A 12,981-nucleotide genomic window follows, 5' to 3' on the forward strand; every position below is an offset into this window, starting at 1 on the left:
CATGCTAAAATTATGCATAACATATATTTAATACATACTCTCAAAACTTTAGTTACGTTACATAATTTAAAAACATTGCAGGGAACATGTGTGAGTGTGTGTGTGGGGGGAAATAATGCAGTTTGCTATAGGACAAGCATTATTTCATTCATGTAAAAAGCTTTCAATGCTCAATATCACGTTACTACCTTGTACAAAATGCACTCTGTACAAACATTATTTGAATGGAAACATATACACATCTGAAAAAAACAAAGAGACAGAGAAAGACTTTTGGGGGTAGTAGAGAAGGAGATGCTAATCTTTTCTTCCTGGTTTCTAGTAACAGGATGCATGGCAACAGCTCAAATCTGCATCAGAGGAGGTTCAGACTAGACATTATTAAAAATTTCTTTACCAAGGGGGTAGTCAGACACTGGAACAGGCTTCCTATAGAGGTGGTCGATGCCCTGTGCCTGTCTGTGTTTAAGAGCATCATCTAAATGCCTCTTAACGATATACTTCGGATCAGCCCAAAAAAAGTCTGACAGCTGGACTATCTTTGTAGGTCCCTTCCAAACGAAACTATTCTATACTATTCTAAACCTTAATATAAATATTTATATAATCACCTCAGTGACAACTTGCTAGCAGAATTGTGCTACAACCAGTCTTTCTACAGAAAGCCACTGGAACAAAAGACTACAACTGAACATTCATCTGGGATGGGGATCTACAGTCTTCGTCTTAAAGACTAAAAGATATTGTTTCCTGAAACTGATGATTTTTAAGAGAGAAATTCCAGAGTGAGTTGTTTAGCAACAGTTACCTGAGAGTTTTGACGGGGACTTTCTTTTTTTGCTTGAAACCTTCAAGAATTCATCTACAAGTAGTTCATGAGCAAAAGCTCGTTTATCAGGATCTGGTTCAAAGCAACGCAATATGAAAGCCTTGGCTTCTGCAGACATGGATTCAGGAATCTCTGGGTGTATTTTAAACATTCCCACCTGAGACAAAGGGGAAAAAAAACAACGTTCTGCACTGTTCTTTTCTCAAATGCTAAATAGCAAAAAACATGTAGATACCAGATGTAGTATATTGTTACCATGTTTCGATATTACCTTTCTATAACTTGTTCATTAATGCAAAGAACGAAATTATTGCCAACTGTGTAATTATTCGATCAAATTAAAAAATACAATTGTAAGGAGAGGCTCTCACAAAGTGGAGAAGTCAGAACTGCTTTTCTTTGCCTTTTTTTTTAAAGAAGAAAAAATGCTAGTGAATAGCTGTTACTGCTCCATTACTCTCTTCAAATACACACAGCACTCCCACTCAATTGAATCAGCTCATTCTTCTTAACATCCTCATTAGTGAAGCATTTCCTTTACCATCTTTTCCTTATAATTCTAGCTTTTCCAAAACAGTCACAAGATTTCCTGTGTTTACAAGTACCGGTCTGAGTTGTACAAGGAAGATGGCTGACCTTAAACATAGCTGCTTGTGGTTCTCCCAGTTCATAAAATGGGGGTTTTCCTGTAGCCATCTCAATGATTGTGCATCCCAAAGACCAGATGTCTGCAGCTTTCCCATAGCCACGGGGCCCTTTGTCAATGATTTCTGGTGCCATATACTGAAGGGTACCTGTTTAAAACACAGCCATCATTGTTATTTACACACATGAAAGATGCAATAGATAGCTAAATAACAAGACAAACAAAATAAGCGGGAAGTGAATGATATCAGGAGAGTTAACAAAAACACTATTATTCAAAATAAAAAATTAGAAGTTTCCTCGTGCATTAAACAATCTCAAAATACTATTCAAAATGTTATTTATGCTAAAAGCATCTGATATCATGTACTGATCTTGTATCTCTTCAGTGACCACGACAATTACTAGAGGTTTCAATGACCATTGGATTAGATGTAATTTTTATTTACTGTGTTATATGGATTAAGATGAAAATAAGGAAGATTAATCTGAATTGCATTCAGAGTGGAAAATGAAGTGAAACCTGAACCTAAAATAGTGGATGATATTAAGGCTTCTTTTCTGATGGGAATCATCCTGATAAAGCATTCTGTTCTATTTGAACAGAAGTTGAACAGAGAAAGGAATTAAAATAACGGTCACTTCTCATTTTGAGTAATTATTTAATATAGTGCCACTGTGTGATTTCGTGGTTTAACATCCAAATCAAATTATCAAGCAGAATGAGAATTAAGTTAATGACAAGTTTTGTAGATGATGCCAGGATGCCCAAACCAGTCATGAAAGAAAAAAGAGTTAGCTTCAGGTCAGCACAATGAAAAAGCCATTTATATAGAAGAGGCAGACTCAAACATGACATAGGAAAGACAGTGCTCTTCTGCTGTGGAGGGATTTTTTTTTTTTTCTCAAATGCAACTTCCAAAGCAGCACTGTCTTTGTGTCTTTAAGCTGATTTAGGTATACTTGCTCTTAAGCTATGCAGCGTTCACTCTTCCATTGACTTTTTACATTGATTTGAAGTCAATAGAAGTTAGGCAGCTATGAAATATGACCCTATACTGGAAGTTGGAGTAAGGAAAGAATCTCCTCTGAGAACATACCAGTGAAGGTTTCAGTACACGGGTTGATTCCTGCAAGTCTCTTTGAAGTTCCAAAGTCCGAAATCTTTAACACTCCACTGTATGTGTTGATCAGCACGTTATCACCCTAAGGAACAGAACATTCAGAGCAATTATTTTTCTCTGCTATTTGTCTCACTTGCATTACTTGTATCTAGAATACACCCTTTTGTAAGTAAGAATTACTTCCTAAGGCTCTTTAGCATGAACAAGAAAAAGAAATCAATAGCATTCCCACCTTACGTAATCCCATTATCAGAAATTTAATCTCAAAGTGAACTTCTCCATCTACAAGAATTTTAGTTTAAAGACCAAGACAGAGAAACACATCTTTAAAAAAAAAGGAACTTTTAAAGTCTAGAATCTCATTGGAAAAGAAACTGTTCATATCCCACCCACAGCCTTCTTCACTCCTGATATGTTTTTATGAAAGCTTGATCACATCATTGAAAACGTAAGTAAAAAATATCCATCCACTTTACCACATCTGATGTGGCTATATGTAATTTTTTTCTAAAAAAATATTTTGTTAGTGTAAATTCAAGTTACGATGGCTCACTTATCTAATGTACACTTCAGAATAGCAGAAAGTCTGTGACAATGAATAGCTTCCAGAAGAAAGTTTAAGCTACAGAACAAATAAACGGGTCATGCAGTTACATAACACCAGGCTTAATCTCCACAATTTCTCACCTTTATGTCTCGATGCACTATTTGATTATCATGGAGGTATTTTAATCCTTCAAGAATCTGCTTGGTGTAAAAGCCAATTGTCTGCTCATTATTTTTTAATGGTCCCCATTTTGATCGTAGAAGAGCAGAAAGACTGCCTATAATTTTGGAGAGGAAAAAAATGAGAGTAAAACCAAATTAAATTCTACCTCCTCTCCCAAAGGATAAGCAAAGTAACAACAACCAACAATCCCAAACCAAGTGTAGGTACTTCTTGTACAATGAAAGGCCCTCTCTTGGAAATACTTTCTTGCATCATCAAATTCCTGACTAATTAAAAAGAGTCTAAGTATCTCCACTGGCCTTGGCTGCAGCAGATATATTCTCTCAAGCAAGCAGATCAGAAACTTTTTAGTCAATGTGCTCATCTCTGTTATGCCTGGAGATAAGTTGTCCAAGAAGAATGTTGTGAAAGAGTGAAAAAGGGTGGGTATACATATGCACACTTCTGTACATAAACCAAATCCACAGCATCTCAAGAAGCTAAACCCCATAAGTGGGATTTTCATTATGTCTGGCTGGTGTAACTTCTTTGGTCTCAAACAGAAACAATTGCCAGTCATGATTCCCTTGTGTTAGGTACTTGAGAAGGGCTCAGTCATCGGAGACTAGCTGCAGTCTTTCTAGTAGGATGGTCACCAATCACCTGCCACAACAACAATCTGAGCTGTATCTGTAGCACATCTTGTCTAAATCCTGATCAAGCACTTGGAAAACCCTTACAGTTTTTTCCATTAATTTAAGAAAGACATATTAAAGATTTTTTTTTCATGAAATACATCACTCTGCAGTGCTATAGGTCTTATATTTTTAAGATGTTAAGAAAAAATAATCACCAAACCAGTCTCGACCACTACTTACCACCGGGCACCTGCTCCATGAATATTTTAATGAAACCATCCTCACTAAGAGATCCTAAATACTGGACAATGTTCTTATGTTTGAGATGCTTATGCAAAGCTATTTCTTCATGCAGAGGTTGGGAGTATCTGTCAAGAAAAGAATTTATGCAATACTGAGCTTCAGGAATAAAGTTTTGAGTTTACTGTGGTAAAGTTTTATTTCAGGTCACATGAAACATTTACACTGAAGTACTGCATACAGTAATACAATATGATCTGTTAGACACATTTAACATCAGTGGTTATAACCACCACATACTAAGAAACCATTCACATATGAATATACACAACATACAAAATTATATGTAATATTGTACACACACAAAATGTGATAAATGTACATTTATTTATATAGACAGCCTAGGCAAAATGATATGTGGAAAAGGAACTACAATCCAGCTCAACACAAAGAGAATAAACAGTTGGGCAAATGGTTGTATTTAGACTAGTGCCAAAGTGAACTAGTAAACAATTGAGTAAATGTATAATTAAGATCAGCTCAATAATTAAAACAAATCGCCATTTAAGTTTCTACTAATAAAGAAGGAGTCTTATCTGAAAGCAAGAGTGGATTGCTATCAAAGTAAGAAATCAGGAGTCTTTTCATGGAGAAGAATTCAGAAGAACTCATCAGAATAATTTCAAATTTAGTTTAGTCAAAGATCAAGTCTTTTTCAGAGAGGTAAGCTTTTTCTGCAGTCTTTTTTGTCAACGTTTCTGAAGTCCAGACCCTTCTGGTGTGGAACAGCACCAGAACCCTACCTCAGAAGCTGACGTGCTCCCCTGAGCCAGCTCTAATACTCTTCTCCCACCCACAGGTGAGTCGCACACACCCTGGCAGGTTAGCTGCCAGATCCTGTGTTTTGTCTGGCAAAATTTAGGTAATACATTCAGAGTCTGGTGGCTACTTCCAGCAAAATACTAATGTCTGTAGTCATACTTTCAGGATAGCTGAGATAGATGTTGGACACAGACCTCTCCGCTCAGTTCAACAAGTAGCTGCAGAGTGTTGAGCATGTGAGGACATGTTCAGGTGCTTATACTGTGGGAGTACTAAATTAAACCACAATCTCAACCTTGCAGCTAACTGCGACCAGAAGGAACATTCTTCCCCCCCATTCCTTTTCACCCTCAACAGGTTGCTCTCAGCACAGATTTTGAGTCAATACTGGTGACATTCTGGCCTCCTAACAAACTGGCAACAACACTTTCATTTATTCATATTTGTGCTGGGGAAATTAGGGGTCGAGATGGTTTTCTGCTGCTTCAAGTCTAGGATTTAGTTCTTCCTGGAGCTAGTAAAGTGCCAGTGCCAGGAATGCAATCCAAGTTCTTGGGGTAAAAGCACCTGTGAGCTCCACTCTTTTGGAGCAAGTAGTTACCAGTTCACCCTAACAACAGCATCAAGCTACAAACGGAGGCTGAATTTTAAGAAGTAGAGGGCAAAAAAAAGTAGGTCATCTCAAAATGCCTCTGGAATATGAATGTCATAGAAAACAAAAAGTATTTCATTAAAGAAAGTGTGACCCTCATGCAACTCTCAGTCCATGTACTAAAAATAATTTGAGTTTTGTCACACCCCTCTGCACAACAATAAGATTTTAACTACCCTGTTTGTCATTCAGAAATCCAAAAATCATCTGAGGTTATATTTCTGAGTTGTATCAGAGTAATTAATAGTAATTCAGAGTGGCAACAGAAACATGCATGTAATTCTTCCCTGAGTTGTTAAACTACACAGTTCATTTAGTCTTGAGTAACTTACATAATTAAGCAAATAAAATTCTCCAGAAAGATGGAGGATTTCCTGGAATCACAGAATCTTAGAATTATTTAGGCTGGAAGGGACCTTAAAGACCATATAATTCCACCCGCCCTGCCATAGGCACGGACACCTCCCAGCAGACCAGGTTGCCCAAAGCCCCATCCAGCCTGGCCTCGAACACCTCCAGGGATGGGGCATCCACAGCTTCTCTGGGCAACCTGTGTCAGGACCTCACCACCCTCACAGTGAAGAATATCCGCCTTATACCTAATCTCTATCTACAGCCATTACTCGTTGTCTTATCACCACACTCCCTGACAAAGAGTCCCTCCCCAGCTTTCCTGTAGGCCCCCCTTTAGGTACTGGAAGGCCCCAATGGGGTCTTCCTGGAGCCTTTTCTTCTCCAGGATGAAGAACCCCAGCTCCCTCAGCCTGTCCCTCCTCTTCATATGAGAGGTGCTCCAGCCCTGGGATCATCTTTGCGGCCCTCCTTTGGACTCATTCTAATACATCCATGCCCTTCTTGTGCTGGGGGCCCCAGAGCTGAATGCAGCACTCCAGGCAGGGCCTCACACGAGCAGAGGAGAGGGGGGCGAATCATGTCTCTCAACCTGCTGGCCATGCTTCTTTTGATGTGGCGCAGGATTCAGTTGGCTTTCTGGGCTGCAAGTGCACATTGCCAGCTCATGTTGAGCTTCTCATCAACCAACAACCCCAGGTGCTGCTAAAATATGGGAAATTCTGCTGATGGAGAAGCTATCCATTAGATCAGGACAGTAAAAGCAAGTAGTAAAATGGGCAAAAGACAAAAAAAACCTGCAAATATGGATTCTGTTCCTGACTTAAATGATGGAAAAAAACCCACCAATTGGCACACCCGGTATTTTACCCATATTCACTTAGCATGTTATTCCTCCTGATAACAAGTAGTGTTCTGTATTTATTTGAAGAGCTTCCTTCATAAAAAAATATTTCTTTAATCATTAGTAAAAGGAGGGATTTATCTTCCAGTTACCGACCACGGAAATAACTGTTTCCTACTTTTCCTAGCTTTCTGAATATAGAGGCACAAGTTATAGTCTTGATGATACTTTATAATCTGAGAGGCACTTCAAAGATCCAGGCGCTTGACTCACCTGTTAAGAAATAGCTCGCACAACACTTGACCACAAAAACAAATGTAATCTTAGAACTTTTAAACTGTCAAGTTATTCTTAAAGTCAGTTCAATTTGCAAAGAAATTGTATGTGTAGACTTGCTATCACTTTCATGAGAATATTTGTGGAAATTATGTATTCAGAATACCACATACTACAAACCTCAAGATATACAAGTACAATAGACATGACATGTTTGGCCTTTACATGTTAACCATTATAAATGAGACAAGGTACTACACAGACAAAGTTACTGAATTAAGAAGCACGGACAAAAAGATCATTACACGTTTTATGCTACTGTGAAGGGGCTTCATAATAAATTAGGCTCAAACAGAAAAAGGAAAATGTCTTTATCAACAATTCAGGCTCAGAGTTTTAAAGGATTCTGGAAGTTATAAATTTCAGAAGTTCTTTTATAAGAACCTGCTTATGTATGCATGCTTCTTATAAACATGCTTAAGACAGAGCTTTTCACAAGGTATTTGAGCGAGATTCTGTATTTCAGCAACATTTCTTTTGGAAGGAAAAATTATTATGAACTACTAAGACCAAAACTAGAAAACAAATTCTCAGTTATTGCAATCATAAACCATTCCGTAACATGGAAATGTTTACTTAGAAAGAAAGGGAGTACCATGATATAACTGACAGTTTATTGACAGCTTTGTAGAAGAGCGATAGGAGCTCTTCAATCAGATTACTTAATCAGATTTTGGTTCATTAAGATTACTTAATAATGAAAGTATGTAATGCACAAAGTCTGGAATAAGGTTCAATTACCATACCTGCTATCTCTTTCTGGGATTTCTTTAATAGCGATTCTGACTTGATTGCTCAAATCTCGTCCTGCGTATACAATGCCGTATGTTCCTTTCCCAAGAACTACTCGCTCACCATTTTCATCATATTCATAATCATACTGCAAAACAAACAACACATTTAAATGAAACAGAGGGATAAGATGTATTTCATCTGACTCCAGGCACATAACTAAGGCATCTAGAAAAATACTTCAAGATGACAATTTGTGTACTTTGCAGACATGCCCTTGTCCCTCCACTGACTTTACAGAAAGCATTGGCTTCTAAGGTAGCCATCTCAGTTAAGTGTGAAAGGCTAAGCAGGCCGTTATCTGTTCTGTGTAGTTACATTTGTATGTTTTAACAGCACCTGCAATCCTATTGGTAGGAGTAAAGACAACAAAAGACGACAGAGGGCACTCTGCACCAAACTGAGAACTTCAGCTTGTACACAGACACACAAAGCAAGTGTGTCTTAATTTATTCCAGATGCTCTCCTGACCCGACCACATCTTCCAAAAACAGCAAAACCAACTTTGCCAGTGCCAGGTCAGACAGCAGAGTGTGCCAATGGAGGTTAGTCAGGATTGCAGTGTATTAACCATGGTTTCGGCTGAATTTAAATTTCAAAGAGTTTAAGGCCAGCCCAGAAACGGTCATTAGATTATCTCATCTGTCCTCTTGTGTAATACAGACATATAGTTTCACTTGCTCATTCCCATGCTGAGACCAGTAGCTCGTGCCTAAATAAAGTATTTTTATTTTCCCTGCAAATAAAGACTGATATCTTTTTAGTAAAAGATACAGATAATCCACTACTAGCTTTAGTAATATTTCAACAGATTCTCAGCGTGAAGTCATTCCTCTTATCTTTAATTCTTACATCTTTTGGCATCACTATATTTCATTGTTTTTTCTCTACTAAATTAAAGAGCCTATTAACAATTAGCAATTTTCCCTGTAAAGATACGCACTATAATCAAGTGACCTACTGCTTTTCTTTTTGCTAAAATAAAACAATTAGGTAATCATAGTTTCTCATTATAGGGTATTTTTTTTTAGCCCAAAAGTCACTCTAGTGGTTTCCATTTGTTCCATCTACAATTTCAGATATGTTATAAAAATTCCAACGTCAAAACTGGGACAGAGTACTGGATTTATTATTCAGTACTGACTTTTTCAGTTAGTTTCAGATGTCTCCAGAGATCCAGGACATGGTCCTAAGTATTCCGGCTTGTTTCCTGCCGCCTACATGAAAATCTAAAGACTGCATTGCACTCAGTGGCCTTGCATTCACTTTTCAGCAATTCATATGTTCAGATAAAAAAATCAACGTGGGAATACAGTGTAATGACATACACATGCAAGCTGTAACTCAGCTAACATGGTTGATAGCATAAGTAAGGCATCCTAGGCTTCAGTGTGAGTTAGTAGGCTAAGGGCAGAAAGACTCCCAGCCACACCACCATCATTATTTGATTTGAGTTTGCGGCTCATTACGATGCTTGCCTACATATCATAACCACCATGGACAAGCCTTCCCCAACTACAATTATATCCTTGTTTGTTATGCAGACGACCTGCCAATAATGTAAGTGTACATGATTCCAGTGATGCACGAAATAGACAGTCTATAAATTTAAACAGATGCTAATATTGCCTGACTATGACTAGACTCTGAAGTAACTGTAGCAAGAATTACTTTGCAATAAAGTGCAATTATGAAGAATTTTAGTTGAGTACTTTCACAAGTGAGTATGCTAACTGAAATAAGCAATTAATCTATGTTGGTTATAAAACCTGAATGTGTTACAAAGAATCATTAAGTAATAATTAGTAGGGGATAAACTTTTGTAAACCATAGCTTTCATCTAACTTCTTTTAGTGAAGGGATGAGTAATTTATTCCCTTAGTGAAACCCTGCAGTAGAAATCCATAATAGTTGGTGTGTTGAAAATAAGTTTAAAAAACAACAAGAAACACACTATATACCTCCAGGGAGTCTCCATCACATTCCCCTTCCTCTGTAGTCTTCCCTATTTCTTCAGTGATGCTGTTCACCATGTCAAAAAAACCTGTTAAAAGCAAGAAAAAGAAAATCAAAAAAAAATGCAAACATGTATTTGAGACAGCATGGGGACATACAAAGCACTTCGCTCTAAAGTACTGAATGAACCGAAAGATTAGATTTACGTATAAAGTCGGTGTAAAAGCTTGTTTGTCAGCAAAAAGGAAAAAAAGATTTTTTACATGGAGATTTAACAGCAAAACCAGCACCCCTCCTACTTAATTAACGTCCATCTTTTATATGTGATGAGACATCCATGATGTCTGAAACTATCAATGGAATTTGTATTTCAATAATCCACATACATACCAGGTGAAATTCTTGTCCTATACCATTGTTCCTTTACATCCAATGAAAGCACTGAAGCATCAGGAGAAGTGCCTAGAATTTTTGCATACATTTGCAGAAGTTTTTGTAGAGCAGAAAGACTAGTTTCAGTTTCAATGAAAAGGGGGGTCTATTTTACAAATTCCCATTAAAAAAAATATCACTGCATATGACTTACCTCCTTTGAAAAAAACATAGGCAGAAATATCATGCCAAGCTACTGCTCACTCATCTTCTGAGAAATATCCAGATACAAAGGGAACATGGTAAAAGAATCCGTATTGACTGGAGTTGATGAGAGGATGAGGTGAGAATTGAGCTTCAAGGTAGCCACAGCCATTACCATGAAGTAATACAGTAAATTTTGGTAAAGCTGCAGCCTTTTTAAGGACAAGAATACAAGAAATCCTCTCCAGGAATGCCTTCTGGATCAATTCAAGACCACAACCCTTACGCTCAGAGGACAGAAGTGCAGCTTAGAGTAACTAAAACACCTTTAATTTTGTGTAAACCCTTGCCAAGTTTCCTATAGGGATACTGCTACAATCATACTTAATAACCACAATGCTAAACTAATGTAAAGAACATCAAGTGTGCTTCTCTGTAATCAGAAATAAAACTTCAACTACAGTAAAAGAAAAATCTTGACAAGACCTCCTAGATTATTGGTGTTACCCCAAATACTGCTATTTCAGAAAGTCCCTTTGTAAGTTTAAAATGTTTTGTTCAATGGGGAGCAGCAAACAGTTTGTAGTAAGCCTTAATATGTCAAATAGAGAAAAATAATACCATAAAATGCATAAAAATATAAATCTTAATTATGTTTCTAGTATTTGTCTGAGCTTGTTCTTTGACTTCTCAAACCTCATACCTCTCTAGGGTAGTACTATGCTTTCACGTAAAAGACTGTGACAACTGAGGATGCTCTCACCATAGTTCTGAAACAGTCAGCCACTGCTGTACATGCAGACAACATCCACCCTAATACAGATTGTTTTTTGAAATAACTATGACACACCTTCTGCAGTGAAGTTCCGTGCAGAAATAGATTTGAAAGTCATCTGAGTTGTGCAGCACATACAGAAAACAGCACCGTTCTTCAAACTTCGAAATGCTGAAAGAACAGCCAAGCAGAACATGTTATTAGAAGAACACATCTGGGCTTCTACAAGCTACGTCAAACCACACAGACCAACGTATTTATTATGAAAAAGCACCAGATTAAACCTAAGAAGCCATAGTCTTTCCTTATTGTAAAATTACATTCTTATATCCTCCAAAGTTCATGTTCAGTTGTCTGCTATCATTCGTCTTGTCCCCTACGCCATACACTGACCAACAAAAAGTAGGAGCAAAGAAGTTAAAAGAAATATTTTAATTGACATGAGTCATTTTTGTTTTCAGTGCATTTAGGTAAGGCCCTTAAAAATGCCAGCCCTGAAGCCAGGATGAAACATTGCTTCAGGATTACACTAGGAAGCTGGCCTTTGAACTCAAATCATGAGTTCTTCCCCCTTTACGAATAAGCCACAGCTCAATCCTGAACACAAAAGTTTCCAATTGGTTCCATAGGAATTAATTGGTAAATTGATAGCATAATGGGAAAATATTTTTAAATTAGGTCAACATTAAAAAAAAAGGTGAATGACTTGACCAGCCTTGCCCACCCACTCCTTTCTTCAGTTTTGCTTTCATTGCTATAAACAGGAGTACAAATATAACGTAGAAATATGTATGACATTTTCTTATGGATGCATATATGCCTCAAGATAAAAGATGTACAAACTCTGATGCAGTTGCCAGTTTTCTACCCAAAGTAGGCTGCAGCTCTTGCAAAGATAATCATTCACCAGATTTTTTTTTTTGTATATACATGTCATTACTGTATTCATTAAAGAAAATACTAAACATTAATTGAAAGAGCTCTTTCCATAATTTTGTCACATGTTGAGGGTCAGGTGTCAAGCTGATTCAGTGTAATTGATTGCTAGTGTATCAGAAAAAAAAGGTGGCCAGAGCTGTTATGACAATATAATACAGTATTTGAGAAACCAGAACAAATTAAGACTATACAAAATCCACACTGCTAATGAAATCAACCTATTTTAGTTGGATCAAGATATTCATCATGGTTTTGATTCACTTAGAATACCATTCTGCTTTATTTTGCTATATCTTGCCAAAGAATTTATGATTTAACATAGCAGTTCTTTAAATGTCAGGAAATACTTATAACTTTCAACATTTAATAGGTGTCTATGGTTGTTGCTTCTTTTTATGACTCCTCTACTTGCCGTAACTTTTGATAAAGAAACTGGTGTTTAGACAAGCTAGGGATCTGCATTTCATAAAGCTACTTATGAGAAGACAGATTCATTACTACTTGTCATTGGGTGTTGATACTCACCTATTTTTGTCAGGAAAAGTTCATGTGTACTAAGTGATGCACACATCTGGGAAGACAGTCACTGTCCCTGGTTTACCAGTCAGCTTTTATTTCATGAAGTTTTTCGAGCATACACATGAACTCTCTAGCCGTGGAGTTACTCCAGCTGATATTAACATAATTACTCATTCATCTAAAGTTCCGTGTGAGTTTAAACATTTTACTAACCTGACGTGCACAGAAGCCATT

The 12,981-nt window shown here is 37.2% G+C and overlaps 1 protein-coding gene across 1 annotated transcript in view; it reads right to left on the minus strand.

The window, feature by feature from the left end:
- The window catches only part of MAP3K5 (mitogen-activated protein kinase kinase kinase 5), a 101,571-nt gene that overhangs the window by 17,012 nt on the left and 71,578 nt on the right, over window positions 1-12,981 (minus strand). The window contains exons 13-20 of the mRNA XM_040550455.1: window positions 11,364-11,460; window positions 9,944-10,024; window positions 7,937-8,070; window positions 4,186-4,313; window positions 3,286-3,422; window positions 2,575-2,680; window positions 1,466-1,623; window positions 809-986 (exon numbers count right to left, since the gene is read on the minus strand). Coding sequence (XP_040406389.1) covers window positions 809-986; window positions 1,466-1,623; window positions 2,575-2,680; window positions 3,286-3,422; window positions 4,186-4,313; window positions 7,937-8,070; window positions 9,944-10,024; window positions 11,364-11,460 — 1,019 coding nt within the window. The remainder of the gene's footprint in view (window positions 1-808; window positions 987-1,465; window positions 1,624-2,574; window positions 2,681-3,285; window positions 3,423-4,185; window positions 4,314-7,936; window positions 8,071-9,943; window positions 10,025-11,363; window positions 11,461-12,981) is intronic.

Source organism: Cygnus olor, chromosome 3, assembly GCF_009769625.2.
Source record: "Cygnus olor isolate bCygOlo1 chromosome 3, bCygOlo1.pri.v2, whole genome shotgun sequence".
In the NCBI taxonomy this organism is placed as follows: Eukaryota; Metazoa; Chordata; class Aves; order Anseriformes; family Anatidae; genus Cygnus; species Cygnus olor.